This window comes from Trichomonas vaginalis, chromosome IV (genome assembly GCF_026262505.1).
Source record: "Trichomonas vaginalis G3 chromosome IV, whole genome shotgun sequence".
NCBI classification, from domain to species: domain Eukaryota; phylum Parabasalia; order Trichomonadida; family Trichomonadidae; genus Trichomonas; species Trichomonas vaginalis.
In genome coordinates, this window is record NC_067206.1 from 19,855,835 (window position 1) to 19,883,685 (window position 27,851).

The 27,851-nt window shown below is 34.7% G+C and overlaps 18 protein-coding genes and 2 pseudogenes across 20 annotated transcripts, besides 4 other annotated features; 12 read left to right on the forward strand and 8 right to left on the reverse strand.

The window, feature by feature from the left end:
* Nucleotides 1–2,220: 2,220 nt before the first annotated feature.
* Nucleotides 2,221–2,583, forward strand: TVAGG3_0131130 (uncharacterized protein; the record flags this gene model as incomplete). Its single annotated transcript, XM_001320490.1, has 1 exon — nt 2,221–2,583. One exon carries the CDS (start codon nt 2,221–2,223, stop codon nt 2,581–2,583), a length of 363 nt encoding a protein of 120 aa, XP_001320525.1.
* A 17-nt stretch (nt 2,584–2,600) lies between these two features.
* TVAGG3_0131140 (serine threonine-protein phosphatase family) lies at nt 2,601–2,843 on the forward strand (the record flags this gene model as incomplete). Its single annotated transcript, XM_001320489.1, has 1 exon — nt 2,601–2,843. One exon carries the CDS (start codon nt 2,601–2,603, stop codon nt 2,841–2,843), a length of 243 nt encoding a protein of 80 aa, XP_001320524.1.
* Nucleotides 2,844–3,218: 375 nt separating this feature from the next.
* Nucleotides 3,219–3,694, reverse strand: TVAGG3_0131150 (annotated as a pseudogene). The gene has a single exon. A coding segment is annotated over exon 1 (476 nt).
* Nucleotides 3,695–3,961: 267 nt separating this feature from the next.
* Nucleotides 3,962–24,932: a mobile genetic element.
* On the forward strand, nt 6,083–6,483 carry TVAGG3_0131170 (annotated as a pseudogene). Its single transcript has one exon. A coding segment is annotated over exon 1 (401 nt).
* Nucleotides 6,503–6,658, forward strand: TVAGG3_0131180 (uncharacterized protein; the record flags this gene model as incomplete). Its single annotated transcript, XM_001320488.1, has 1 exon — nt 6,503–6,658. One exon carries the CDS (start codon nt 6,503–6,505, stop codon nt 6,656–6,658), a length of 156 nt encoding a protein of 51 aa, XP_001320523.1.
* Nucleotides 6,678–7,262, forward strand: TVAGG3_0131190 (phage tail repeat-like family; the record flags this gene model as incomplete). Its single annotated transcript, XM_051223930.1, has 1 exon — nt 6,678–7,262. One exon carries the CDS (start codon nt 6,678–6,680, stop codon nt 7,260–7,262), a length of 585 nt encoding a protein of 194 aa, XP_051108916.1.
* Nucleotides 7,308–9,446, forward strand: TVAGG3_0131200 (DNA/RNA polymerases family; the record flags this gene model as incomplete). Its single annotated transcript, XM_051223931.1, has 1 exon — nt 7,308–9,446. One exon carries the CDS (start codon nt 7,308–7,310, stop codon nt 9,444–9,446), a length of 2,139 nt encoding a protein of 712 aa, XP_051108917.1.
* On the forward strand, nt 9,518–10,378 carry TVAGG3_0131210 (uncharacterized protein; the record flags this gene model as incomplete). Its single annotated transcript, XM_051223932.1, has 1 exon — nt 9,518–10,378. One exon carries the CDS (start codon nt 9,518–9,520, stop codon nt 10,376–10,378), a length of 861 nt encoding a protein of 286 aa, XP_051108918.1.
* Nucleotides 10,703–11,599, forward strand: TVAGG3_0131220 (organellar and viral DNA polymerase type B; the record flags this gene model as incomplete). Its single annotated transcript, XM_001320487.1, has 1 exon — nt 10,703–11,599. The coding sequence occupies one exon, from the start codon at nt 10,703–10,705 to the stop codon at nt 11,597–11,599; it is 897 nt and encodes a 298-aa protein (XP_001320522.1).
* On the forward strand, nt 12,189–12,803 carry TVAGG3_0131230 (organellar and viral DNA polymerase type B; the record flags this gene model as incomplete). The annotated part of the gene is made up of 1 exon (XM_051223933.1): nt 12,189–12,803. The coding sequence occupies one exon, from the start codon at nt 12,189–12,191 to the stop codon at nt 12,801–12,803; it is 615 nt and encodes a 204-aa protein (XP_051108919.1).
* Nucleotides 12,891–13,280, forward strand: TVAGG3_0131240 (KilA, N-terminal/APSES-type HTH, DNA-binding family; the record flags this gene model as incomplete). The annotated part of the gene is made up of 1 exon (XM_051223934.1): nt 12,891–13,280. One exon carries the CDS (start codon nt 12,891–12,893, stop codon nt 13,278–13,280), a length of 390 nt encoding a protein of 129 aa, XP_051108920.1.
* On the forward strand, nt 13,369–14,175 carry TVAGG3_0131250 (KilA, N-terminal/APSES-type HTH, DNA-binding family; the record flags this gene model as incomplete). Its single annotated transcript, XM_051223935.1, has 1 exon — nt 13,369–14,175. The coding sequence occupies one exon, from the start codon at nt 13,369–13,371 to the stop codon at nt 14,173–14,175; it is 807 nt and encodes a 268-aa protein (XP_051108921.1).
* TVAGG3_0131260 (protein of unknown function, DUF4106 family) lies at nt 14,771–15,646 on the reverse strand (the record flags this gene model as incomplete). The annotated part of the gene is made up of 1 exon (XM_001320483.1): nt 14,771–15,646. One exon carries the CDS (start codon nt 15,644–15,646, stop codon nt 14,771–14,773), a length of 876 nt encoding a protein of 291 aa, XP_001320518.1.
* TVAGG3_0131270 (uncharacterized protein) lies at nt 15,683–16,129 on the forward strand (the record flags this gene model as incomplete). Its single annotated transcript, XM_001320482.1, has 1 exon — nt 15,683–16,129. One exon carries the CDS (start codon nt 15,683–15,685, stop codon nt 16,127–16,129), a length of 447 nt encoding a protein of 148 aa, XP_001320517.1.
* Nucleotides 16,146–16,565, reverse strand: TVAGG3_0131280 (protein of unknown function, DUF4108 family; the record flags this gene model as incomplete). Its single annotated transcript, XM_051223936.1, has 1 exon — nt 16,146–16,565. One exon carries the CDS (start codon nt 16,563–16,565, stop codon nt 16,146–16,148), a length of 420 nt encoding a protein of 139 aa, XP_051108922.1.
* On the reverse strand, nt 16,607–17,239 carry TVAGG3_0131290 (Poxvirus D5 protein-like family; the record flags this gene model as incomplete). The annotated part of the gene is made up of 1 exon (XM_001320480.1): nt 16,607–17,239. One exon carries the CDS (start codon nt 17,237–17,239, stop codon nt 16,607–16,609), a length of 633 nt encoding a protein of 210 aa, XP_001320515.1.
* TVAGG3_0131300 (uncharacterized protein) lies at nt 17,320–17,839 on the reverse strand (the record flags this gene model as incomplete). Its single annotated transcript, XM_051223937.1, has 1 exon — nt 17,320–17,839. A coding segment is annotated over one exon (520 nt), but the record flags the coding sequence as incomplete, so codon positions are not given.
* Nucleotides 17,873–18,292, reverse strand: TVAGG3_0131310 (uncharacterized protein; the record flags this gene model as incomplete). Its single annotated transcript, XM_051223938.1, has 1 exon — nt 17,873–18,292. One exon carries the CDS (start codon nt 18,290–18,292, stop codon nt 17,873–17,875), a length of 420 nt encoding a protein of 139 aa, XP_051108924.1.
* Nucleotides 18,945–19,481, reverse strand: TVAGG3_0131320 (protein of unknown function, DUF4106 family; the record flags this gene model as incomplete). Its single annotated transcript, XM_051223939.1, has 1 exon — nt 18,945–19,481. One exon carries the CDS (start codon nt 19,479–19,481, stop codon nt 18,945–18,947), a length of 537 nt encoding a protein of 178 aa, XP_051108925.1.
* Nucleotides 21,495–24,821, reverse strand: TVAGG3_0131330 (protein of unknown function, DUF4106 family; the record flags this gene model as incomplete). The annotated part of the gene is made up of 1 exon (XM_051223940.1): nt 21,495–24,821. The coding sequence occupies one exon, from the start codon at nt 24,819–24,821 to the stop codon at nt 21,495–21,497; it is 3,327 nt and encodes a 1,108-aa protein (XP_051108926.1).
* Nucleotides 24,845–24,932: a terminal%2Cinverted (terminal inverted repeat of Maverick-3 transposon ID:TVAGG3_0131160).
* A 1,549-nt stretch (nt 24,933–26,481) lies between these two features.
* Nucleotides 26,482–26,511: a mobile genetic element.
* A 798-nt stretch (nt 26,512–27,309) lies between these two features.
* Nucleotides 27,310–27,394: a mobile genetic element.
* The last annotated feature ends 457 nt before the right edge of the window (nt 27,395–27,851 follow it).

Consider the following 27,851-nt stretch of genomic DNA (forward strand, 5'->3'; position numbering starts at 1 on the left):
AATTTGATAAAGAATTAATATCAATATTGTTTAAATGGATGGATATTAATAGTCCAGATGTTCTAAATTTGATTATTAATATTATTTGCAATAATAAATAACCTGGCGTTCCTCCATCGGATTTTATATTTAAAAGAATAATTGGATGCAAAGACTCACAACTATTTAATACCCTTTGTGATGCAGAAGTTGCTTTATGCAAAAGAAATCACAGACATTTAGAAATTATTTTAAAAGATAGCAATGAATTTATATCAGCACTTATTGCAATGGTTGATGAAAATCCTTATAGTTTAGGAATACAAATAGCACGGTTTCTTACTTATTAATTAATCCAGAATTTATTTTATCATCTGGTGTATTAGGTGTTATATCTAGCTTTGTAGATTCAGCAGATTCAGTTGAATTTGTTGCTTCATTGTTTAATTTATTTAAAACACCTTTAATGACGCATCAAATATAAGAATTTTTGAATGAAAACTCTATTATAGAAGAAATTGAATCATGCGCTGATAGCGATTTCCAAGATCTTGCTGATATTTCTTCAGAGTTTTTAGATGATATTGAAAAATATCAGAATTCAGAGGATTCAAATGAAAAATCATAGAAATTCTTAATTTATTACTTGCTATTTTTTTATATTGAAAGAAATTTCATTTCCTATAAGAAGTGTATCAACTATCAATGTTCATTCATTCAGAACTTTAATAATGCAGTTGTACATATATATTGCATCATAATTTTCTGGATCGTTAGATCAAATTTCCACCGTTATTAATAGATAGAATCGATATGTATGAAACAATCAAAACTCACATATTGAATAATGCATATAAATAGATAGAATCGATATTTGATATTTCGTGAAAATAATATCCCTTTATTAAGGAATAACTATCCTACAAAGTTTGATTATGTACATATATAAAAATTATGCATAAAAACATTTTCTTCAAGTTAAAAATACTATATTAACAATATTGAGCATTGTTTTAAAAAAAAAAAAAAAAAAAAAAGGAGTGGGGCTTCCAGGGCTGCGCCCCTCTAGCCCCCTGAAGATGTTTAGTATAACACCAGGTCCCTCGGTTAAACGAACTTCTCTGAAAAAATGAGACAACATGACATTTTGACAACAGTCCAGGAAGTCTTAACAAGATAGGATGGTTATTTTACAAAACCGACAAGACCTTAACCGAGTAGTTTTCATGTTTTGTCACTTTTCTGTCACTTTTCAGGAAAAAAACATTTTTATTAAATATAAAATGAATTTTACAAAACCACCGTTACCCTTCTTTGGAAATAAGAGTAGATGTAAAGATATTCTATTGAGAGAACTTAAGAAACTACCGAATGGTCTAACATTTGTAGACTTGTTCGGTGGAAGTTTCTATATATCCCATTTGTGCCATACCGTATTCCCAGACTCAAAGATTATATGCAATGACTTCGACAACTATATGAACCGTCTCAAACATATACCAGACACAAACAAAATATTGAAAGAGTTAAAAGAAAAGATACCTATAGGTAAGATGGAACGTATACCATTAGATAAGAAAAATATTGTCAGAGAGGTTTTGAAAAAAGCAGAGTATATAGACTGGGATAGTATATCTGCTAGACTATTATATAGTGGTTCTATAAGAGTTCATGACATTGAAACACTTATGTCAAACGTTTTATATCTTAACTATACAAATGTTTTCAAAGAGAACATAGAAAAATATATTGAGGGTATAGAGTTTGTGAGATGTCATTGGACAGAGTTGTATGAAAAATTTAAAGACAAGGAAAATGTTTTCTTTATAGTAGACCCGCCGTTCTATAACACATACGATTTTCAATACCAAGTAGACTGGACTTTGAGAGACTCTTTAGAAACTTTAGACGTTTTACATAACCATCCATGCTTTTACTTTACATCCGATAAAAGTGGTTTGGAAAGTGTCATGAGATGGTTAGAGGACATACATGACTATGAGTTTAGATATGACAAGATAGAATATGAGAGAGGTCCTATAAACCGGAGAAAGTGTCATAACAAAGAAATTTTACTAGTAAGTAAATGTGGTTTGAAATAGGACTACTTGTTTTAGGTTTTTTCCATTGTGTCATTTATTTATTTGACGTGGCAGAAAAGTACAGAGAATATGAAGATGAACCATTGCCTGCAAATGTTCAGCATATGTACTCGTAAGAGATATTTTTATCTAATATTAAATGGACGCACAGAACTTAGCAAATGCACAGCAACCTGGACAACCAAACCCAGAGAATATTCCAAATGAAGTTAGAATACAAACTGCAATGGCAAACTATGGTCAAGTGCCAACAGATGTACAAATGCAAACTGCCATGTCAAATGACGCTGCGTTAGGTTTGCCACCATGGTATGCAAATATGAGATGGAAAGAGTTTTATACAAACCCTGAAGTGGGATATAAACAACTCTATGCAGATGACGCGAACACAGGAGTTGACCCAGAATATGTTTTCTACCAGAGGAGAAACAGAATGTATGAGCTCCAGTTAAAGAATGCTATGGAACTCAACAGGAAACGTAAGAGACTAGGTGGACATTAGATTTTTACATATAGTAAATGGGTTTCTTCAGTAGTATTGGAAACTTCTTCAGAAGAGTTGGAAGAGGTATATGGAATGGAATAAAAACCGTAGGAAGAGGAATTTGGAACGGAGTCAAAAATATAGGTAAAAGAGTAGGTCAGTTTGTTGGTATTATACCTAAAGACCCTGAACCAGAAGAACAAGCTCCTGTTATACAACAGCCTGAACCTGCACCACAGTCTAGTTGGCAACCAAATCCAACACCTCAACCGTATTAAAAATTATATTTTTACCGTTCGATAGTAGTTGTATATGAGACTAAGTTCTAAGTAAAACGCATGGTATAATGGAACTATTCTCTTTCTTCCATCTGTTGTAAACCATACTTGAAAGTCTGAAATACTTCCACTTGGTGGTTCATATAGCTTTGTAGGTTTTTCGTAAAAGTCATTTGCCAAGCATAAAAAAGAGTTTTGGGCGCCAGAAAATGAAGCATGAACTATAATAGCATCTGAGTCGAAAACATTTTCATATGTTCCATTAGGGTTTTCGACTTCATAAAAGTCTGGGTGTACTGGATATTCTGCAGGCTGATTTAACATCCTCAAAAATCTATACCATGCCAAGTTGTTATATTTTGTAGAAATATAAACGTTTTCTCCAAGGTCTTCTATTCTATTGATTTTAACAGTTGCATTTTTCCTGTCATATATAATATCGAGATGGTACTCTCCTTCGTCAATGTTGTACTGTTTTGCATATTCGAGATAGATATCGTTTATTTTTTCTTGAAAAGCTTGAAGAGTTGTTTCTAAGTTTACAAGCAAACTAACTTGTAAAAGTTTTCCCTGTTCAAATTTCTCATACGTACGTTTTTCTTTGTTATAGTATCGAATTTCAAAACCGACCGTAAATGGGAAACCATGTATGGCTTCTGAAATGAACTTCATTCTACGAAAGCCAACAGCTTTTGTGACGGATGGGTCTCTTAACCATCTTAATGGGTAGTCAAAACGATAGCCTTCATGCTTTACGGTCTCTGTCTCAAACTTTTGACCGACATTCGTAAAAGTTCATCTAATGGTTTAGTTGTAGCAACTCTAGAAGTTTCTTTTTCTATTGGAAGCATATTTTATCTAGAATAAAAATGTCAAATGAAACAGCGTCTATGAGAGAAATACAACACAACCGACAACTCATTATACAAGCTCTAAATAAGAACACAACAAACTTTTCAAACTATTCTAAGATATCTGAGTCATTGAAAGAAGGAAACTTAAAACTGACGATAAACCCAATGACAGACGAGTTTCTGTTTCAAGACAGTAAGAACCATACTGTTTGTATAAATCCAACAAAAGGAACTTTAAACGAGAAACCTATAAAAGAACTTCTTTTGAAAGCAGATATTGACAACAAAGCTGACAAAGAATATGTAGACGATGCAATAGCAAAAGAAGAAGAAAGAGCTAACAAAGCTTATGCAACGAAAGAACATACTCATCCTGAACTAGCAGACAAAACATATGTTGACAATAAAATGTCAAGTGAAGTGACAAGAGCTGAAAACGAATATTCTAAAAAGACTCATACACATACCATTGCAAATATTGCAAACTTACAAGAAACCTTAAACAGGAAAAGTGACGTTGGACATACACATACCATTGCAAATATTGCAAACTTACAAGAAACCTTAAACAGGAAAAGTGACGTTGGACATACACATACCATTGCAAATATTGCAAACTTACAAGAAACCTTAAACAGGAAAAGTGACGTTGGACATACACATACCATTGCAAATATTGCAAACTTACAAGAAACCTTAAACAGGAAAAGTGACGTTGGACATACACATGACTTCTTCACAACTGTTGCTATAGAAAATATTGAAGGAACGGTTGAAGAAACTGGTGGGGATGTATTATATTGGAAACCTCCTAACTTTCCACAAGGTTTAACATCGGATGAAGACATAACAACGATGAAATACATTAGATGTAGAAATGTTTTTGTCATGGAGGATGAAAACAAAGTTAAATTCACTGCTCAAGATTTATATGATAAAAAAGCTGACAAAACAGAGCTTCAAACGTTAAAGACAGAAATACTTCAAACAGTATATCCTATAGGCTCTATTTATACGTCAATGAACTCTACCAGACCAGAAGTAGTACTTGGTTTTGGAACTTGGACTCAAATAGTCGACAGGTTTTTGTATTGTGCAAACTCTTCAAAGGAAACAGGTGGAAGTAAAACGATTTCAGGTGAAAATTTACCTGCACACAGTCACTACATAGATTTAAGTACATCTCAAGCAGGTTGGCATAAGCATAGATATTGGGATTGGTCAGCAATGACAAAAGGTAAAGGATATGATGTTAAAGACAACGTTAAGTTTGCTATAAATTGTTTCTGGAGTAACACTGAGGGAGGAGGAAACCATATACATCGCGTTTCAGGGTATACGCAAACAACGGGACAAAGTAAAGACTACATGCCACCTTACATGACAGTTTACGCATGGTATAGAATTGCTTAGTCGTCATTTTCAACTTCTTTAGCATATTCGTCAGGAGTTGTCTTATATTTGTTAGGAACTGTCTTTGAAAGTATACCACCTTGAACTTTGACAAGTTTGAAACGAGGTCTGACAATAGTAGTTTTATCTTCTGCTTGCAGTCTGTACATTTTGCCATGTTTGCCTAAAACTTCATAATATTCTCTTGTATACTTTCTTCTATTTTTACGAACACGAACGTGAGTACCTGTCGAGTTCCCATTGTTGTCATAGTCAATAGTATTTTCATATGGGTCGCGTTTAGGTATTTCTATTTTTACTTTGTCGCCTTTCTTAAGTTTGAAGCCCGGCATTCTTTCTTGTTTGTCTCTTTTGACTAAACTATTAAATATATAGTCTTTCTCTAAGTCAGGGTTGTTTTTCATTTCTTCGGGGGAGTGGTTTCCCAAACCTTTTTGTTTACGGCTATTGTAAATATTTAAAACTTGTCTCATCTTTGCCATGGAGAAGTGTCTATATTTGTCGTCATATGACATTTCATTTGCTTCACCACCTTGTGGTTGGTTTAAGTCTCTTAAGATTTTTATACAACTGTCAATGACACCAAGAGCAGAATGGTTTTGGTCGACAATGAAATATTGGTTTACATTTTTTGAACGCAGATAGTTTTTAATATCGTCTGATTTGAAAGAACTTTCACAGTCAGATGTCAGTTTTGTTGGATGGTATTTGTCAACGAAGATTGTCAAAGCAGTTTTCACATCTAAAATATTTTTAGACCATAATGGTATGGCTTCACAGTATCTTGTGTTTTGACCAACAAATATTAGCCAGTATGGTGGTCCATCTTCTCTATACCTCGGAATGTTTTCCAAGATATCCATAAACCAAGCATTTGGTGTTGAACTAAAGATTTTTACCATGAGTGCTTTCTTTGTCGCTTTAGAAACATACGGGTCCTTGTTTGAATTCGTCATTTTTAACCCATAAGAAATGGGTTTATTTGCGCATTAGCAGGAGTCGCATCCAGATTTTTGCCCGCAGTGGGAACAATAGCCAGAGGTGCATTTGGAATTGGAAGGAAGATTTTGAGTACATTAGGTATACTGAAAGAGAAAGCACAACCTATTATACAAACTGTACAGAAAGGTTGGGATGTAGCACGAGATGCAACAAATCTTATTCCAAATCCTGAAACAAGAGGAAAAGTTCAAGGATGGATGGACAATGTAGGAAGACAAGCAGGAAACTATTATAACAAAGCAAATGACTACTATAACCAAGCAGGACACTATATGGACCAAGGTGAAAGATTCTTTAACAGAGGATATAACCATGCACAACAGTGGGTAAACAACAACCAACCTCAACCACCTCAAACTTGGGGAATGTAAAGTTTTTTACTGAGATGAAATGAACAATACAGCTTTAAGACAAATGGGTTCAAGATGGATTTGTCGACTTCCAGCAGTTACACCACCACGTGTTTGTCAAGTTCTTCCTATACCTCAGGAAGTTTTAGACCGACTTAAAAAACAACAACAACCAGTTGAAAACAAACCAAACTAAAATTTTTTACTGAGATGAAATGACCGAAGAAGTTGAAACGGTAGATTTGACACCACAAACAAAAAGTTCAGAACCATTGTCAAAACCTGTCAAAGAACTTACAGATGAAGAGAAAAATTCAATAATAGAAAGTGCCAGGTCTGGAAATACAAACTCTAACTACAAAGTCACTTTTCATAAAAATGGAACGGCAAGTATCTCAAAAAAGAAACAGACTCTCACAAATAAAATATTGAAGTCTGAAGGAGCTTTCGAGACAACAGATGGAAAAGTTTACTTCACTGACCAACAGTTCATTATAGAACATCTCATTGACTTAGAGTCAAAATATTCTAAACTTTACAACAAACACAAAAAGTTGAAAGGAAAACAACAACAAATGGCATATGATATTTATGAAGATGTTGACGACACAACTAGACCTGCAAGTGAGGTAAAGTCAGCGGAACCGAAAAGTGACGAAAAACAGATAGAAGAAGAGAAACCAAAAACTGAAGATAAACCAAAACCAAAGTTTAGTTTGGAAACTAAACCAAGTCAACCTTCATTAGCTGGTATGGGTTGGCGTCAAAGACTTATGGTAGCAGGTGGTTATGTAAAGTAAAGGAAAAAACATTTTTTTATTTTTATAAAAATGCCCCCATATAGAATGGACAGAAGGTCTGCTAGAATAAAAGCAGAGTTAGAAAGATATGGTTGGAGAGTTTCGAAGAAGTTTAAATATAGGAAGGGAAGACCCATAAAAGTCTATGACAAACTGTCTGGTCTTCGCTATGAAATGGACCTGGAAACAGCACGCGCAAATTATCCAAACAGACTAGAGAGGTTAGAAGAAGAGCGTCTTATGGACATGCCTTTCGATGTTACTGAACCTCAAGTTGAAGGACACGACGGCTTTGCCAGATTCTACTGGAAACATGACGAACAATTGCATCCTTTGAGACGGAAAAAAGGAAAGGGTGAAGACGCACATGCTCCCATGGAAAGAACAAGATATGCATATGAAAAGTATCGTGAAGTTCGAAGTAAAATTACATCCGGTCGAACCTTTACAGTAAACTTTGACGAAGGAAAGAACAAAGAAGGCTTCATGGGAGTACTTGCTGCCATACAAGACGGAAATAAGAAAGGATACAATCTCAGATTGACCATAACAGATTTGGATGGTCACATTTACTATGCATATGGCAATGTCACAACAGCTGCAATGCTTCTTGACGCTTTCAAGACTACAAAGAGAGAACAAATGGTTGACTCCGACTCAGACATTTTGAATGCAATTGAAGGAATTGCAAGTGTCAAGTTCGAATGGTACCAACCTAACCCTCAAGCAGTCAGACAACATGCTGGATACTTCCCGTTCAGAAATAAGTCTGACATTGACTTGACAAGGTATGGAATTTACAATTCAATTGAAACAATTGTCAATGAACCTTGTATTCTTACATGTCTCAGGAACTCTGGTCTTGTTACAGATGAGAAAATGAAGTATCTTGAGTCATGTGTGAAGACAAGGTACATTCTCAGAGGTCAATTGGCAAAAATTGCACCGTTGGCAAATGTCAATATCCGAGTTAATATTCCGACTGAGAAAGGTTCTTCACATGACGACTATGTTGTTGACAAAGACTTACCATGGTTGAAGATTGTACTTGTCCACAACCACTTCATGTTGAACGAAAGTCTTACAAACCCATTGTTCGGAAAAGGTAAGTGCAACATTGTCAGAGCTGTTAACATTCTTTTCGAGAAAGGCTTGTTGGAACCAATTCCAGATGACAAGCTGACAGAAACTTTTGTACCAAAAGACGAAACAAACTTTTCATTGTTGGTAAGACCAAAAGTTGTTCCAGACAAGGTTATAGCACAAAAGAAGTACACAGTTCCAAAAGGAGTTGGATTGTTCGGATACCAACCTGAACCAGAAGAACTTCCAATGAGGTTGCAAGAACTTCAAGATGCTATAAACAAACTTCCATTGAGGCATCCAATTGACGTCAAATTGTATTGGAGAGCATCAGAGTTAGGTCAGAAGGTTTTATATGAAACAGGTTGCTTTGACGATGTTTATGAGATAACAGGAGAAGTTTCTCAAAAGATAAGAGACTCGCTTGAATTTCCAAAAACTGGACCCATTGGTTGCGACAAGTTCGACTCAGATGAAAAAATATACTATGTCGACCTTAACGCTGCGTACATGAGGTTTGTCCAATATATTCCAACTGGAATTCCAAACGAAGACGGTGAGTTCCCGGGAAGGAACTATACAGTTGGAAAAGTCATACAACAACTGTATGATATTAGGAAAGCTTCAAACCCCAAACTTGCAATGACACTCAAATTGCTTATGAATTCGACATGGGGATATTCCATTAAGAAACCTCAAAAGATGAAGAGTAAACACTATGAGAAGGTCGACAACTTTGTTGAAAGGTTTTCTCCTTTTGTTTTGAAGTACGAATTTACTCAAGGTCAAAATGGCTTAGTAACCACATTAAAACCTATTGTCGAACATTGGTCTTACCCTCAGTTCGCAAAGGCAGTCCTTGACAACTACAACAAATTCTTCTCCGAAGTCAAATCCAAAGTGAAGGTTTACTATGAGAACATCGACGCACTCATGACGAACGAAGAAGGCTATAACAAACTCATTGAAATGGGAATGGTCGGTGAAAAGATGGGCTGTTTTAAGCTAGATAAGGTATTTTCCGAAGTTCATGTCCTCTCCAAACGTAAGTACTGGGGCATACTTGAAGACGGCACAGAAATAAAACATTGCATGAAATAAAACATTGCATGAAATAAAACATTGCATGAAGTAAAAACGTTTTTTAAACCATATATTTTTACATATATTAAATGCTTCAGGTTGAAAAACAAAGAACAAAAGTAGCAGATACAAAACCGTTAGACTATATCTTTACAAATGCTGGTAGAAATATTTCAGATGAAGAAATTTCATCCCGAGCTTACAGGTTTGACTATCCAGTTCGTTGGCTTCAAAGTCCTTCAGATGCAAAGGCAATAGGATTTAGAAGAGTTTTGTTTTCAAATAGAACTAACGCGTTTATGTTCGCAGTATATTTTCATGGCCAGTATAAAGGTTCTGATGGTCTAATAGAAAAATTTGACGAAATGAGGATCTTTACGGTTCGTTCAGACGAAAGTCTTGAGAAAACTCTAAATGACTTTCAAACTCAAATAAACAAATATTATTGGGAATTTCAAGAAAAATACGACTCTTTACTAAATGGAACATACTATCTGAAACTAGAATATGACAAGATGAACTCCACCGTTTCATTTCAAAAGATTGAAATTAACCCTCCAAGAGATACAGAGTTTTTATTTTGGAAAGTAGACAAACGTTCTTGGGCACAATTTCTTCGGTTACTAAACCAGAACGAACCATTACTACCAGATGGTCCATTTCAATTTATACCTCCACCAGCAGATTTGACAGTTTATAGAAACGTGTTTGACCCTCAAAATGTTATGTGTCATGCAAGTTTCAGTTCAAGCAACAATGGTTTTCTATGTATCGGTAAGGACTTTTATGACTTTGCTTCTAAATTCTACGAACCACCTAGTAACAGTTTCTCTGACTTTCAAGTTTGGTTCACAACAAATGGTGTGCAGCATATTATTCCATTGTACTATGACTTTTATCTCGAATTGTCTTTCATATACAACTACGGAAAAGTGCTGAAAAAGTATTGAAAAATATATTTTAGGTGGAGCCAGGTCCCTCGGTCCCTCGGTCCCTCGGTTAAACGAACTTCTCTGAAAAAGTGTGACAACATGACATTTTGACAACAGTCCAGGAAATAAACTTCTTCGTAAATGTTTTGTCACCCGTTGAATTTTGTATAAAAAGCAACCCGCTGTTTTCGGCGGGTTGGTATATTCTTCACAAAATGCTTGTTTTGAGGTCGAGCCACTTTTGGTTCACCGTATTTTTCAACCAAAACTCATGAATTTTCCCGAAATAAAAAATAAAGTTAGTTTTTTTAAAAAAATATTTTTTATTTTTATTGTAAGAACATGTTAGCAACAACAGCACCAAACTCTTTAGTCATGAACCCAACATCAATGTTAGTAGAGATGAAAAGCTTCATTCCTTCTTCATATACTTTCGAAACAGAAATCCAGAAGATAAAGCAGGAACTTCTCCAAGGAGATTTAGACTGTAGTGCAAAAGATGAAACAAATGAACAGTATCTTTATGAAATGCAGGACCTGGTGGAACATCTACCTAAACTTCCTGAAATCCAACAACAAAAACTCACTATTCCTGAATTCGATGAAATAGAAGTGAAACCAACTGACTCAGTTGAAATAAAGAAGTTCATACGTAATGTAAACTATGAGTTTCTTGGATTTCATTGCAACCACAAAGACTGCGATATGGTATATTTCATTGACATATATAAATCGGAGGAGTTTAAGACCTACGACAACTTTGTTTCGTTAGTTGCTGAATGTGTATGGCAGATAAGAGATAAAGATAGAAGAGGTAAAGTATGGAACGGACAAATAAAACCAGCAGCCTTTGAGTTAAAGAAAACCATTTACGCCTTAGTCATACTTGCAGGTAAGGTTTCAATGTACAATGCTAAAATGAACCCACAATGTTCAAAATGTAAAGCAGCAACAAGGAAATATAACTACTCCGTCAAAGAGATAGAACGTATGAGAAACGACTATGCTGACTTAAAGAAAGAAGCAGAGAAACCAGCAGAAGATAAAATGGACATGTTGACATTTCTGAACAAAAACTATCCAACTGCTGACGATTTCCTTCTTTCAGATGTCAAGAAGAAATATAAAGAAACTTTCGGCATTGTGAAAACTTTTGACATACTGACAGAAGAAATAGAAGCTACAAAACTGTTTAAAGTCATGAACCATCACAACATATACCATGTAAAACGCTTGTGAAACTTTATGGTAGAAATATATTTTTGCTGAGTAAAATGACCAAATTTCATTATATAACTGTATTTTTTTGACGAAGAGAACTTTTACACTTCGTAAAAAAAATCCCTGAAGTCTTGACAAAACATTGACGATGAAGTTTATTTCCTGTGTTGTTGTCAAAATGTCATGTTGTCACCATTTTCAAAAAGATGTTAGTTGACCGAGGGACCGAGGGACCGAGGGACCTGGTGACACCTAAAATATATTTTTGTCTGAGTAAAATGACCAAATTTCATTATATAACTGTTATTTTTTGACGAAGAGAACTTTGACACTTCGTAAAAAAAATCCCTGAAATCGTGAAAAAATGACCAAATTTCATGATATAACTGTTATTTTTTGACGAAGAGAACTTTGACACTTCGTAAAAAAAATCCCTGAAATCGTGAAAAAATGACCAAATTTCATTATATAACTGTTATTTTTTTACGAAGAGAACTTTGACACTTCGTCAAAAAAATCCCTGAAATCATATCTTTTATACAAAATAAAAAAAATAGCGTTAGTTTTTTTAAAAAAATATTTTTTATTTTGTATGTAAAGACAGACAATGACAAACACTGAGTTTGAAACAGTTAAAAAGATAGACAATGAGACCAAAGTGGTTAGAATTGGTGATTTAAACGTAAGATACTCAAAGAAATACAAGAAATATTCTTTGTCAGACATTTTAACACTATCTGAAAAGAAAACATCCCACGACTGGGTTAAAAATGCTTCAACTCAGAAAATTTTGACAAGAAATCCTGAGCTTATGATATCAGTAAGATTCTATGGAACAAGAGCATATCTTATAGACAAAAGTCTTATACCAGTAGTTTTGTTCTGGATTGACCCAGTTGTTGGATATAATTTCATAACATATGGTTCATTCGATACTGAACGTTGCAGTGAAGGCTTACTTTACATCGTTCAGAAACCGAAGGACTTCAATACAAAGAGATATAAGATAGGAAGAACATTTAATATAACTCAAAGATATGACAGTATAGTCAATAGAGTCAAGGTTGTGTTCGTTAACGATATGAGAGCTGCTGAAACAGAACTACTTGAAAAGTTTGAGAAAATGTATGGTGCTCCCATAAAAGGTAAAGAAACGTTTGAAGTAGATGAGATAGATAGTGCTATAAAATTATTTGACGAAGTTGCTGAAAAATACATGTAAAGCGTTTATTTTTGGTCTTTTGTGAAAGTAAGAAAATAACGCTAGTTTTTTATAAAATATTTTTTTATTTTGTATGTAAAGACAGAAATGACAACAACAGAGAACACAACAACTGCTATCGTTCATGAAGCCATAAATGAAGAATACGAGTACATACAATATAACAAACAACTCCGTCTCATTCGTTCGGTCAAGGATGACATGTACCAAATGCAAAGTATTTTGACAGCATGTTTTGCTCCAGATACCAAGAAACCACAAGACTGGTTTGAATTAAATAGCACACAAGAACTTTTGAGTGAGTTCGAACATGTAGAACTTAAAAAGATGTACCAAGACAGACAAAACTTACCATCGTATCTAAAAGGTATATATGTTCATAAGTTCCTAGTTAGTTCAATAGCAATGTGGGCTTCACCTCGTTATGCATGGTATATTTACAGACTTCTTGACGAAGTTGCTGAAAAATACATGTAAAGCGTTTATTTTTGGTCTTTTGTGAAAATAAGAAAATAACGCTAATTTTTTATAAAATATTTTTTTTATTTTGTATGTAAAGACAGATATGACAACAACAGAGAACACAACACCTGCTATCGTTCATGAAGCCATAAATGAAGAATACGAGTACATACAATATAACAAACAGTTACGTCTCATTCGTTCGGTCAAAGATGACATGTACCAAATGCAAAGAATTTTGAATGCTCTTCGTTCTACAAAGCAAGCACGTCATTGGTTTGAAAACCAACAGACAAAAGAACTTTTAGAAGAATTTCCTCATATGTTTGCGACCGGTAGAAAACCGCGGGTCGAGATTCCGTACGAAAATCGTCAAAATTTGCCAAATGGTTTGAGAGGTTGGTATGTACATAGACTTCTTGTAAATGCTGTTGCAATGTGGGCTTCACCTCGTTACGCTTGTTATATTTTCATGATGTTAGATGAAATTCATAGACAAGAACGTGAAGAGCTAGAGAACAAGCTTGAAGCAAAAGACAAAAACATACAGAAAAGAATACCACGTTCGGTACCAAAAGGAAAGGAAAAGAACTATAAGTATATGATTTATACTGAAGAGATGGAAAATGAAGAAGACAGAGATATGGTTATGTTGCATTTAGTCAGAAGAAACAACAAAAGCTTTTACGACCTTGCTAAGATTTACAAATCTAACAGAAATTGGTTCTATCGCGAAAACTTACCGATTTCAATGACACCAAATGAAGATGTGAAACAAATAGTTCAAGATACTTTACCTCAAACACACTATGATATTAAAGGTTGTACAATACTTACATTCAAAGAAGATTTGCCGCTACTGAAAGAAAAAATAACAGAGTATTTTGACAACTTCAAAGAGGAAGAGTAAATGAACCATTTATTTTTCAAGCTTGACACCAAAGATGGCTCAGGTAGCTCTAGATGGTAAATTGGCTTGTCAAATCCTTCTGGCATTCCGAGTCCTTCCTTCTGGCATTCCGAGTCCTTCCTTCCGACAGGAAAAGTTTTTCTTTCCGACAGGAAAAGTTTTTCTTTCCGACAGGAAAAGTCCTTCCTTCCGACAGGAAAAAATTTTCCTTCCAACAGGAAAAAATTTTCCTTCCAACAGGAAAAATTTTTCCAGTTGTCCGTCCGTAAACCATTCAAATTTTCGAAAATTGAGAACTTTTTGGCCGACCTTCAGGAAAAATTTTTCCTTCCAACAGGAAAAAATTTTCCTTCCAACAGGAAAAAATTTTCCTTCCGACAGGAAAAGTTTTTCTTTCCGACAGGAAAAGTTTTTCTTTCCGACAGGAAAAGTTTTTCTTTCCGACAGGAAAAGTCCTTCCTTCCGACAGGAAAAGTCCTTCCTTCCGACAGGACACAAACGAATGAGTGACGTACCACCAACCGAGTCCATTCCAAAGCCAGAAGAACCGAAAGCTGCAGCACCACAACAGACTAAGACTCAAACACTTACATTTTTACGCTTGACTTTTTACAATTTGAACTTTGTTTGCGTAGATGTGAATTCTGAAAGAAGTATGAGGGTCTTGTATGACTTTGTACTTCTCCCATAGTTCATATCTGTCAAACTTACCTGCCATGGACTCTTTCATAAGTTCCATGAAATCGTCTTCGGACAATCCGGGGAAAAGTACAATATCAGTAAGTATTCTCTTTACATCCTTACTTAAACTCTTTGCTGTCTGTACACAAATGACAACAGAGATGTTAAAGTGTCTGAGCTTCTTAAGAATTCGACACATGTCTTGTTCTCTGTTCTTTAACAAAGGATGAGAAGCAAAGTCATCTAAGATAAGAAGACATCTATGAGGGTAAGTCTTCCAATCGTAAGATTGCAATTTCTTCGAAATGTATTCTATCTCTTTCTGTTTGTTTCTGAAGTGTTTCTTCTCTAATATTCTCTGCATTTCCTCATTTGGGTCTTTAAACTTAGAATTGACATACTCATTTATAGCATTGTACTTCAAAACTCTTCTTTGGTACTTCTTTATCCAATCTAACAACTCAGTATCTTTTATACATACTAACTTAGACTTTTTTATAATATCTTTGAACGAATTGACTGTTTGGTCAAATTGACCCGAAGTACTACAAATGACAACTAACTCATAGAATGGGTTCTTCTCATCTAGTTCTTGTTGTTGTGCAGCCATTTTAAGATAAGTGAAAGTCTTACCAGACCCAGGCGGTGCAATTAGACCTGTTATACCATTCTGAGCAAATAGGAACTTGTCATGTATGGGTTTTATCTGAGCATTTTCCAACTTCCTCTTGTTCTTGTTTAAAACATTCTCAAATTTCTTGTCAATGTCAGCAAACTTTTTTTCTAACATATTTTTAGAAAAATTAAAATTTTTATCTTTTAGGAAATGTCTAGCGATTTCGCTATCTATATTCGAGACAAGCTTTTCGACAGCAAAACATCTGTCGACCATAAAATCTTACATAGTGTAAACAAGAAAGGGGAATTTGTTCTAAAGTTCTGTTTCTGGGAATATGACAAGAACCATAAAACCTTAAGCAGAGAAGTCTTAAAATTTGTCAATGACAGACTTGTTGACAGAGATGACGCCTCTTGGAGAGATGAAGTCCAACAAAACTTCTTAGAATGCAAAGAAGACACATGCGCTGTTCTTGAAAATGAAATAGAAAACAGAATAGAAGAGCTATTAAATGACAAAGCACTTTTACAAAAATATGGTTCTGAGAAGTTTGACATAACTCCACCAGAGAAGAAGAAGAGAGAAAAGAAAGAAAAGAAAGTAGAAGAAGAGAAGAAAGAACCAGTTCCAGAGAAAAAGAAATTTGACATGTAAAAATAAAATTTTATTTTTAGAACATTTCTGGGTCAATGTCAATGTTCTCTTCCTCTTTAGGAGCAAACACCGGCTTAGACTCTAAAATCTTTTTACCCAATTTACCTTGAACTTCAACTATCTTAGACTCATAATATTCATAGTCGTCTGCTTTCTTTGGTTCATAAGGTATAACAAGTTTGTATGCTTTGCCTTCTTTAAGGTTTGAGAACCTTCTGTCAAAACTTTCTTTGACTGTTAACAAACCTTCTATGTCTAAGTCTTCAAATTTCGCACCATTTTTAGTCACAATAGCAAACTTAACTGGTTCGATGTTCCAAACTTTGTCAAATGTAGACTTTTCAAAATGGTAGAAGTAAACATTCAAATATGTGAATGGGTCTAGTTCTTCTTTAAGTCCTGACATGTACTTGTTGACTGAGATGAATTTCGTCATCTTTTCTATCGGATAAAAAAAATATTTTTTTTAAAATTTACTCAGAAAAAATTTTTCTTTGTATATACACCATTCTGTACGTCTAAAAGACTTTTGACATTTGCCAAGAATGTTCGTTTAGACGCTGTCATATAACCATATTCTTGACAATACTGTTTATACGAATCGTACAATGACCTTTCATCTAAACACTCAAAGTCAGTTTCATCTATGAACAGTTCATATACACTCTTGTTTGCTTCTAACAATGTTTGTCTCTCTTCGGTATGTGGAATTTGTCTTGGATTGAACTTAGAAATATCTAATGTCATGAAATATGAGAACAAGTGGTTGTAAAAGTCAGATGTCAAAGTTTCTGCTAAGTCGTCAAAATATTCTGTATCTTGCATATGAGCTTCTGACGTTCTGACAACTACATATCTTCTGTCAGAACTTTCTAACTTCATCGGAACAGCATTGTTTGAAACCATGACGAAGTTTGCAACATTTTCACAAACTCTTTGGTCTCTATACTTTCTTTCAACAACTCCAACTTTGTCTGTTATAAGACTCTTCAAAGCATCTGAGTTCAAAACTTTTGTTGTATCTATACTTTGAAGTTCGTTACATACTATAAGTTTCATATTCTCTATTGAAGAGTTAAATTTACCGCAGATGTTTTCTAAGTTTGTCATATTCGGGTTCGAATAGCCCTCTAACAGTTTGCATAAGATATCTGTAAAGAAAGTGTTCTTACCTGTTCCCTGTTTTCCAATTATGATGAGAGCAGTTTCATTTTTAGCACTTGGATGTTGTAAGATGTTTGCAAACCAACATAAGATATACTCATAGACTCTTTCGTTTCCATTGCATATAATTTCTTTGACATGGTCTAACCAAGCTTCTATAACATTTTCTTTCCATTCTACTTGTTCGTATTTATATCCAGTGAAGATAGAATAGAAGTTTGGAGAAGGTGTATAGAACTTTATACCACGAACTGAAAAATCTTCAAGTTTTGACAATAAGATATCCCAAGCATCTAACATCTTCATACCAACTTGTACAACTTTTATTTTCTTAAGTTTCTGTTTACATTCTTGTTCTGAAACTATTGTCGCTTTAGGTTTGTTAAAGACTACATCCCATTCTTTCATGACATAACATTCTGGGGCAGAGTCGACATAAATGACTAAGCGTTTCAAATTCTCGACTGCTTTGTTATAGTCTCTAAATGGACACATATTTCTGAAGGCTTGGAAGTCATAAAAATCTGAAACGTCTATTCTGTACATTTTTTTATATAAAAATAAAAAAAAATATTTTTTTTATTCTTGAGCTATTTGTTGTTCTTGACTTTGTTGTTGCATTTGTTCCATTTGTTGCATTTGTTGTTCTTGAGCTATTTGTTGTTGAAGTTGTTCTTGTAGTACAATACTTTCACCAGTTGCATCTTCCAATTCGAAACTTTCTGCCGTCATTGACAAATACATAGGACATAAAAGTTTTACAGGAACAAAGTTTGCGTCAACTAAGGTTAAGTTTATGTTTGCTAAAGTGTTTGAGTTTACTAAAGCTGAAAACTCTGCATTCGAATGAACAATAGGCAAACCAGCAGAGAAAGTGTTGTTTATACGCATGAGTATCTTTTGGTCATAGTAGTTTCTGTCGACATTCGAATAGCACTTTGAACCTAAGTTTGAAACAATATATAAAATAGGTGTGCTTAAAGTCAATGGAACAGACATTCCTTGTATGACACCTTTTCCTGTTATAGGAAACTGTTGGTAGTAAAAACCAGATATAAGTTTTGTTTTATAGCTCATATCGTTTATACTAAACTCAGTCGGACATCCAAACATAATGAAACCTGCTCTAGTTGCAGCACATGTTACATCCGTCCTTAAAGTATTAAATAAGTCAACAAAACCTGTTGGTGGTATATCTGAGTAAGTATCTTCAAAGGAGTATTTTTTACCATTCACAACAATAAAATCTTCTGGTGTCAAAAGAGCAAAACAGGCTTTAGTCGTCATTGTGTTTAAGGTTAGTTTACAATATCGTCCTTGAGGACTTTGTAAGTTTGTTGTTATAGAATTATATGACTCAGGGTTTTTAGTCGTAATAGTATAAACCACTATGTCTTCTGCCATTTACATATATTTAAAAGTTTTTCTGAAAGTGGAGAAGAACTTCATCTAAACTTTCACATGGCGTTTCTTGAAGTTCTCTGTCTAAGAAGTTCAAATATTTTGTAAAGACATAGAACTTTCCTTTGTCTACACGAACAAACAAAACAGGGTCTTTCATATCGTTCAAAAGTGTGTAAAGTCCTTTACATGAAATAAAGTCTATATTGTTTTTCTTCAAACATCTTTCAAGAAGTTTTGACATTTTTACTTAGCAAACAAACTTTAATGAAATGTTGTGGTCGTCAAATATTTTTATGACGTCTGGGAAACTATATTTTAAGTTCAACGTTTCACCTCCTTTCATAACGTATATCTTGTCAATGACATTATATGAAACACCACAGCAAGCAATGTCGGGTTCTATTTCTTTGATGTTTATATCGTCTGCCTCTGTCAAAAGTTTCAATAATTCTTTCAAAATTTCATGAGGTGCGATGACATATGAGTTCACTTTTACAGGGTTGTGCTCAACCAAGTTTAACATTATACCCAAAGCTTGACAAATCTTCTCCTGAGTTTTAAGTTTGTCTTTAAGTTGTTGGTAGTCATTTCGAATATCTGCAACAGAACTTAAGTCTCTGCTAACTTCAGGATATGTTGGTTGTTCTTTTACAGGAACTATTGTTATACCATCTTCGTCTTCGTATGGTTTCCCCACTTCAACATCTCTTTCTTTGACATTGACAACAACACTTTGACTGTTTGTTTGAGTTGGTGAATTTAACTTCACATCTGCCACCGCCATTAAACCTTTTGAAACACTTACGCTTCTATTTTTCGGAAATGACATTTTACTTAGAATAAAAAGATGGACGTATTTGAGTATCTCTTCGAATTGAAGCAAAACAAAGTTTACACACACAAACAATACAAATACACTGATAGAATAGTTCTTTATACAAACAATGGAAAATGTTATAGAATAGCAGTCTTTGCTGAACCAAAATATTTTCATAAAGCAAAGAAAGTTGGTATAACTGAAATGGTGAAAGTTCTTGACGTTGACAAAAATATAACAACAAAACTGACCGATATTTCTAAAGGTAAGTTTATAATACAATACTATGTCAAAACTGGCGTACTGTCAATATTTGACGGAGAGAAGTCAGTTCAAGAACAACTTACTGACCTGCTGCCAAAATCTGCTCGATGGAAGCTGTCGTTATACCAATCTGAGGAGCCCCAGCAGGTTTCATCGAACGAATCTTCAAAAGAGCATCTTCCGTGAAAAGTGCTATTGGTTTTGTAAACTTCTTTGCTTTCAATTCATCTGGACCGTCTCTGTCACCAGTATATTGTATTTGAACTGTACCAACAGTTGAAATACCACCCATAAAGTCTTCTGAGTCAGCAAATGGAATGCCAAGCCAAAAGTTTGAACGGTCTCCATTTGTATATTGAGTGTTTTGAGCTCCTGTATGGGTCCATACTTTCACATATGGCATAATAGAACTTTGCATTTCAGGGTTAATGGTTGTTGTGAAGTTGTTGTTAAAGTTCATAGCATCTAATGTCAAGTTGTATGACCTCATATCCTCAACTGTAGAATATTCTTCTCTTGGATAGTATTTGCCATCTATGTTTATATGATATTTAATACCGGGGTTGTAGAAACAAGAATAGTCATTTATAGTTCGTCTGAACAGTACAAACATAGTATCTGCATGTTTCATTGCAGTTGTTAAGGCAATATCTGTTCTTGCACCTGGGTCAGCACTTTGGTTTCCAACTTCACCTGCAAAGTCTTTGACAGATATTTGGTGTATAGGGAACATAAGTGGAACTGCAATATATTTGGCAGCTAAAGCATTTGAAATATCTGGGTCCAACATATAGACTGCAAGTCTGCTTTCTATTCTCTTGCATTCAAATTTTTCGCATGTGAACTTAACTGGGTCCCAAGCAGTTCCAGCAGCATTGAAGTAGTAGTTTACTTCAGTGTTGAGGTTTGAGAAACCAAAGTTTAGGTCAACTTTGTCTTTGCAAAAGTCACAGAACTTGGCTCCACCAGTTCCAGCTACAGCAATGCTGAATGGGTCTTGTGTTGGTGCAATGACTAAGTTATTTTTGCTTGGAGTAAGTTCGATAGAAATTTTTCCTGCCCAGTTTGGCAAGTATCTTAAAAACCTGAAGATGAGGAAAGATGACAAAGGAACTCTAAGTTTCAATTTTACTTTGGTTACTGCTGCTGCAGTTTGTCCAGAAAGGTCAACATAAACTCCTGGAACGTTAGGGTCAAGTCTTCTTATTTTCTCAATAGTTGCATACTGGTCTGTTTGTTCTCTAGCTTGTGGTTGTACTGAGTTTCTCAAAGCGAACCATTCATAGTTTGCCCATGTTACTGTTTGAACTAAGTCAGAGTTAGAATATATCTTATATCCCATGAAAACTTCTGGAGCATATTGGTATCCGACATAGAAAATTCCATTGCAACCTTTCTTGTCAGACAACTTGGCAGAAGGTTTTATTTCAATGTCTTGTTCCACGTATAAGAAAGAGTTGTCAATAGAAATTATATGAAACCTGTCGCAAGCAATATCTACTGTTGTTGAAGAACCTTCTCCAAACTCACCTACGTTTCCATAAGAAACAGCAGTTGTATATTCGTAAGTTCCAGGAACTATTTCTGACCTTCTAATGGCATTGTCGCATTCGTTATACCATTCGGAAACATTTCCATTCATGGCATCCAAAACTGTTGGCGTTATATTCTGAGCGGCGTACATTTCATATGGGTAAAAATATAGAATAGTTGGATTTATATGTCATAATAGAACCCACTCCGACCAAGCTTTACTTTCTTCCTGACTGAGTTTTTAACTCTTCTTTTTCCTTCATTGCCACTACTTTCACTAGATGAAGTTACTTCTTCACTACTTTCACTTTGTTCTACTCTTCTTCTTTGGTGTCGCTTTGGTAACTTGCCCTCTGCTTGAAGTTGTTGCATCTTTGCATTATGTTCATCTAGTATGTTGCAAATTTTCCATGTCCTTTTTGCCTTTGGGCTCTGGTCGCCCATCTCAGGTAACCTATATCCTAGAAAGAGTTTGTCATAGTTTGTATTTGAGTCGTCGCTTATTGTTTGCATGACTCTTTCCTGAGTTTCCGGTTCAAGCTCTTCAAACAGAGCTTGTCCATATGGAATATGCTCGTTTCCAAATATATGTTTTTGTAGCCATTCTGGTTTTCTTTCCATGTTACCAATAATATCTTTTGTGAATGGGAAAGCTTTTACCCAATGTTTCAGTCTTGCGTCATTTATTTCTGTAGTTGGTTTTATTTTGTCAAGGAACATGTTTTTCAATACTAACATTTCATTTGGTACTGTCCATTTGAGTTTACTTAAATATTCATCCCTTCTCGGTTCATTGTCTGCAAAGTAAGTTTTTATGACATTTTGTAAACTTTCGTTTGCAAGGTCATGTACAATAGGTTCTCTTCCTTCTCTGTCCATAACTTTCTTTCTAAACTCTTCGCCAAATATACCATCTCTATGGTTCTGTGTAGTTCTTTGAGATAAATGTTCTAGAACGTCAGGTGTTATATTTCCATCAGCCATGTTCATTTCATACTGGTTCAAAATATCTGCATGTTTCATATCTTTCAATGGCATTAAAGCCGCGCTTAAAATACCAGCTATATCTCGTTCACCATTCAATTCCATTGCGTCTACAACTTCTTGGAATTGTGGTTGTAAGTTTATGAACCACCTATCCGGGTTAGCTTTATGACCCCATCTCATTGTAGTTCCATAGTCTGCAGAAACAAAAGTAGGTTTGTTTCCATCTTGGTTAGGTTCTGAATGAACTTTAAACAATGTTTCATTTCTATATGTTTTGTTGAAATTTAACCTTTTATTTTCACCGAGTTCATCCAAAGATTGAACGTTAAATGCTCGTAAGTAAAAAGGGTTGTTGTATTTGTGTACATTTTCTTTCAGTACTTCCATTCTATGCTGAATATTTTCATCTGGTGTTGGAGTCTTTTGTATGTCGGCAAACATTTTTCGATATTCTTCTACTATGTCAGCCGAATTTTTTTTAGACTCTTGGAAATATTCCATATTCTCCGCATACTCTTGTTGAGGGTCAAGATTTTTCGGCTGTTCCAAATCTTCATCTAGTTCTGTGAAGTTAGTTTCCAAAGGAAGGACTTGTTCGTTTCCTTCAGGCTCTTCTAGCTGTTGTTGCTGAACTATTTCTTCCATGTCTGGTTGTATCTGAACTTCTTCCTGTGGAGTTTCTTGTACCTCATCTGCTGGCATTTCATATATTCCGAGACCGTTTTCAACAAGTTCCCTTTCTAAGTCATCCGGACTCATAAACCTTTCTTCTTTCGTTCCGTCTCTATTTTTTACGCGTTTCATGAAGAGAGTTAAATTGTCATTTAGCTCTGACATCAAATATCTCGGAGTAAATTCGTTCATGTCATTTGGATGATATGCTATTAAATCATATCCCTTAGCGAGCTTGTATTTTCCAGGTTTGAGATTATATCCCCTTTGGTGCAGAGCCATAAAGCTAAATAGGTTCGGGTCAGTATTTCCATCCTTGAACTTTCTAATAGCTTCTTTATATCTGTCACTAAAGTCAATACTATCTGGGTAACCATAGTCTTCTTTAAGCATTTTTAAGAATTCTTGGTTTCCTTGTTCTCTACTTCTTTTATGTCCTTGCTCTGTTTGTGGTTGTTGCTGTGCAGGGTTTTGAACTGTTGGTTGTTGTGCTGGTTGTGGAGGTGGTTGTTGTGCAGGGTTTTGAACTGTTGGTTGTGGAGGTGGTTGTTGTGCAGGGTTTTGAACTGTTGGTTGTTGTGTTGGTTTTGGTGCATGCCTGTGTCTATGTCCATGTGACGATGTAAATGTGTTAGGTAGTCCTGGTGCAGGTGCTTCTCTTGGAGGGTTTGGTGGTATATAAGTTCCACCAGCTGGCACATATGTTCCATCTGCAGCGTAATGTCCTACCTGACTTTTCGTTTTTAAGAAAGCATTTACTAGGTCTGTTTTGGTCTGTTGTAACTCTTTTTCTTGACTTTTCACAACAGTTGCTCTAACGGCGTCATAGGCACTTTGAACTACCTGTCTCGTTGCTGCATCTGTTATTTTCGTCATATTTTGTGCTACTTCTCTTAACTCTTTGTCGAAACCTTCAGACTTCAGTTTCTTTCCAGATGAGAAGTCGTTCACTTGTTTCACCTTACTATAAAGAGCTTCGAAGGCGTTCTTAAAGTCAGCATTTGTTAAAGCTTCATTTGAACTGTCTTCATCCGCTTGTATTTTTGTCCTTATTGACCCTATGAGTTGGGCTGCTTTGGCGTTGGCTTGGGCATCTAACCAGTCATTGTTAGCTTTTATATATTCTGCGCTTTTCATTGCCTTTTGCATGGCTGCGTCGTTATTTTTACTTTCTTGTGCTAAGTTTTCATACTGTACGGTTTGGTTTTGCAACTGTAAAAGTTTTTCTGCCTTTACATTTGCTTCAACTTCTTTTTTATACTCATCGCTATCCATATATGTCTTCAGGGCTTTTTGTTTTATCTCTTCATCTTTCAGTACTTTATATCGAGTAGTATGGTTTTTCAAATTTATGACATCTTGTTCCATTTTTGCTACTTCTGCTGCTTTTTCTGACACTTTTTTCGCATATTCCTCTGTACTTAGTTCTTTCAGTTGTTCTTCTTTCTTCTTTTTCTCTACGTTTAACTCATTGAGTTTCTTTGTGTGTCTGTCATATTCTAGTTTCTTTTCGTTTTCACTTATTTGCTTCTGTATGTCTATGTTTGACTTTTTGACATCTGTTATTTGATTTTTGAGTGAACTCAAATTCATTTGACTTTGAGGGTTATAAGCTGTTCCGTCTGCAGCTCCACCATAGCCTGCCATTTTCGCTAAAAGTGCCGCTCTTAAACCTCCACTCTGTGCACCAACAACTCGGTTTAAAAGCATAGGATTGCTTGACATTTGTTGCAACATAGTGGGGTCATTCAGCATTTGTTGTTGCAACTGTTGTTGTGGTGTTAGTTTTACTATTGGATGTTTCAATGCTCTCTTCCTCTTACGTATATTCTTACGTAGCTTACGTGGCATTTTAAGTGAAGTTAAAAAGCGGCTTTATACTAAACATCTTCGGGGCTAGAGGGCACGAAGTGCCTGGAAGCCCCACTTTCCTTTTTTTTTTTTTTTTTTTTTTTTTTTTTTTGTTTTGTTTTGGCAAAGACTTAATCAAATTACCAAGATAATATCATGCTGAAAGAAGGAAAATTATATTGATCCTGTTCATAGACATTTTTTTTATTTGGACGCAGGTAAACATAGGAAAATCTTCTTAACCATTCAGATGAAGAGATAGAAATGTAAAGTTTGTAAAGTGTCAGATTTAATAATTCATAAGTTACCATTCGATAAAAGACAACACTAGAAATCTTTAACTATGTCGATAAAAATCGTAGTTCATTTAAAAAGTGACAAATTTTTTCTAATGATTGGATCATACAAGCCTTGTAATCCAATTAACGAAGAAACAACTATTCTATTTCAGGCAATATCCAAGAGATCTTCATATTCACCAGAATCAAATCATGAAGCTTTGGTAGAATGTGCATTTTTAAAATATTGGTTAGATCTGATCGATTTTCATATTCAAAATATTCATGTATTGGATTGGCATTATCATGCTAGGAAGTTTTATGAAGGAATGATAACATATTTCGATGTATCAAAATTTAAAGATGAAGCAGAAAAAGAAGAAATGATTAAACAATTTGTGGATTTTTCAGATTTAACAAGAAGAGACCTTGATGATATCTTTCATATTTATAAGAGAAAAGTTCTAGCCATATTTTTCTTAGAACTATTCGCTTGTATATTCGGAAATTATCTCAATTAATTAGTCAAAGATCTATTTGATCCTATTCATAAGTACCTCATAGATATACAAACAAATATTCATGGACTTTGGAATCGTTACAAAGACAAAATTTTACCATCCTACCCTTGGCTTTTAAAGTCCCAATATTTTGCCCAAAATAAGTTATCTTGGAAAAAATTACCCACTCCTCAAAAAAAAAAACTAATAAACAATCAAACTTAGAATCACACTTAAAAATATATCAGAATAATTGATGTTAATATGTATTTTTTGGTTGAAATTTCAGATGAAATTATTAAATTTCCATAAATTAGATTGCACATCAAATTAAAGAGTTGCTTTGAATATCTCATTCCAGACAAATTGTATGATGCTCAAATAATCATAGAATCCTCGTTTATTAGATATATTATTCATAAATTTAGGATTTGTATGTCGTTTTTCTAGATAAACATATATATGTCCTAATAACATGCTTATATTTCACATTATTCGCTATCTGAGGTAAGAGGGTAAAAAAACAATGGTACCACATTCAAAATTGAGAGAGGGTCAAAGTTGCTATTTGTCACTTTTCCACAAGAATATAATGGGGAAAAAGTTATCATATAGTTGATCTCATTCACTGAGGTGAGAGATGCATGTAGTGTAATGGGATAAACAGTGGGATTGCTATTCTAAGTCCTAGGTTCGAGACACATTGGCTTCATTTTTCTCTTTTTTATTGACGTAAACTATTCAATTTTTGTGTTCTCCATTCAAATTTCAGAATTTTTTTTGCAGATTTCACGCTACATTCGAAGTTACCTTTTGTAACAACCACCACTGCCTACGAAAGACGAAAGTGTGTCACGATTTCACCCGGAAATCCGACGGTTGTTTAAGAGTATGCACTTTTGTCACCTACTCATTCAAAATTTAAGAGTAGGTTTTGAAATTTGAATGTGGTTTTGGCCGGTAAAAACTGGCGGTTTTATACCCAGGTTGACACTTCTGAAAAAAAGTTGATATATTTGATTCAATAATTGGCATATAAGAAGAATTTTATTTATAAATCAATAATAAAAAATGGTGCACCATTAACTCAATTTCGTAAAAAAATAATGATAGCATTTTAGATTAAATAATAAGCATTGTTATACTATAAGTGGAATAAATTTCAGTTTTGAATTTTTTTCGTATAGAAATTTTTGGAAATATCAGTATTTCAATTTCTGTCGATCAAATTTCTATAAAATTAAAAAAGATCGTGGAGCATCATATTGTGGTCATATATTTTCATTTTTTGCATAAATATTTCCTGCTAAAATACAAAATTGCCATAATCTCATGGTGGACCACAGCTGGAGTCACCGCCGACTATCCACTTGCTGGGATGCTACTCAGCCTTTGATCTGGCCTGCCCATTTCAAGCAAATTTACTCCCCTAACCCTCGGAGGTTAAGGGAGTAGTACTACAGTCAACGAGGGCAATAACGTATAACTAATATCGACAGAAGCACAGTAACTACGCAGACTAGCTACGCTATCCTAGCAGCTAGGCTGCATAGTTATTGTGCTTCTGGCTTGCGCAACCCTCATGGAAGACCGATTGGAGATCTCCCGCCGAAATCACTTGCTGATATGGATTCGATGAGAGACTTCGTAATGAGCATTGCCTTAAAGTACTCTTACTACTCTTTCCTGGTCTCAAAAGGTCTAGGATTCTGTAATTAATCGAATAGGGCAGAGTTCTTCCGAAGTCTCTAATTTGATGAAAGGCCTCGGAAGAACTCTGCCCTAGTGTAATTTAGTCGGCGGTGACTCCAAAAAAAAAATAAAAATAAAAATAAAAAATAAAAAAAAACCGAAACCAGTTTAAACTAAGTCGCCAAATCTTGACCAATTTTGATTCAGACGAATAGACCAAAAATCTAAGGTTAATTTTCAAAAAAATTTTAAGTCATTTACCAACTACTCTCCAAAAATCCACCCCATAGGGTGAGGGTTGGGTAGGAACATAACAAAATTCTACCAGAATTTAAAGAAACCATTCCATACAAAGTTGCATTTACTAAACATAATTTTAACAGAAAGATACCTGCTAATCCACCTTTTCGTTTCGAAATCGACTCAGATTACGATCCTCGAACTGACGAACAAAACTCATGACTTCCAGATGAATCATCAGAACCTATCCTTAAATATCGATCAGTCGATGAAATAACCTATAGACATTGATTTTAAAATTAACATGATGTCTAAGTAAA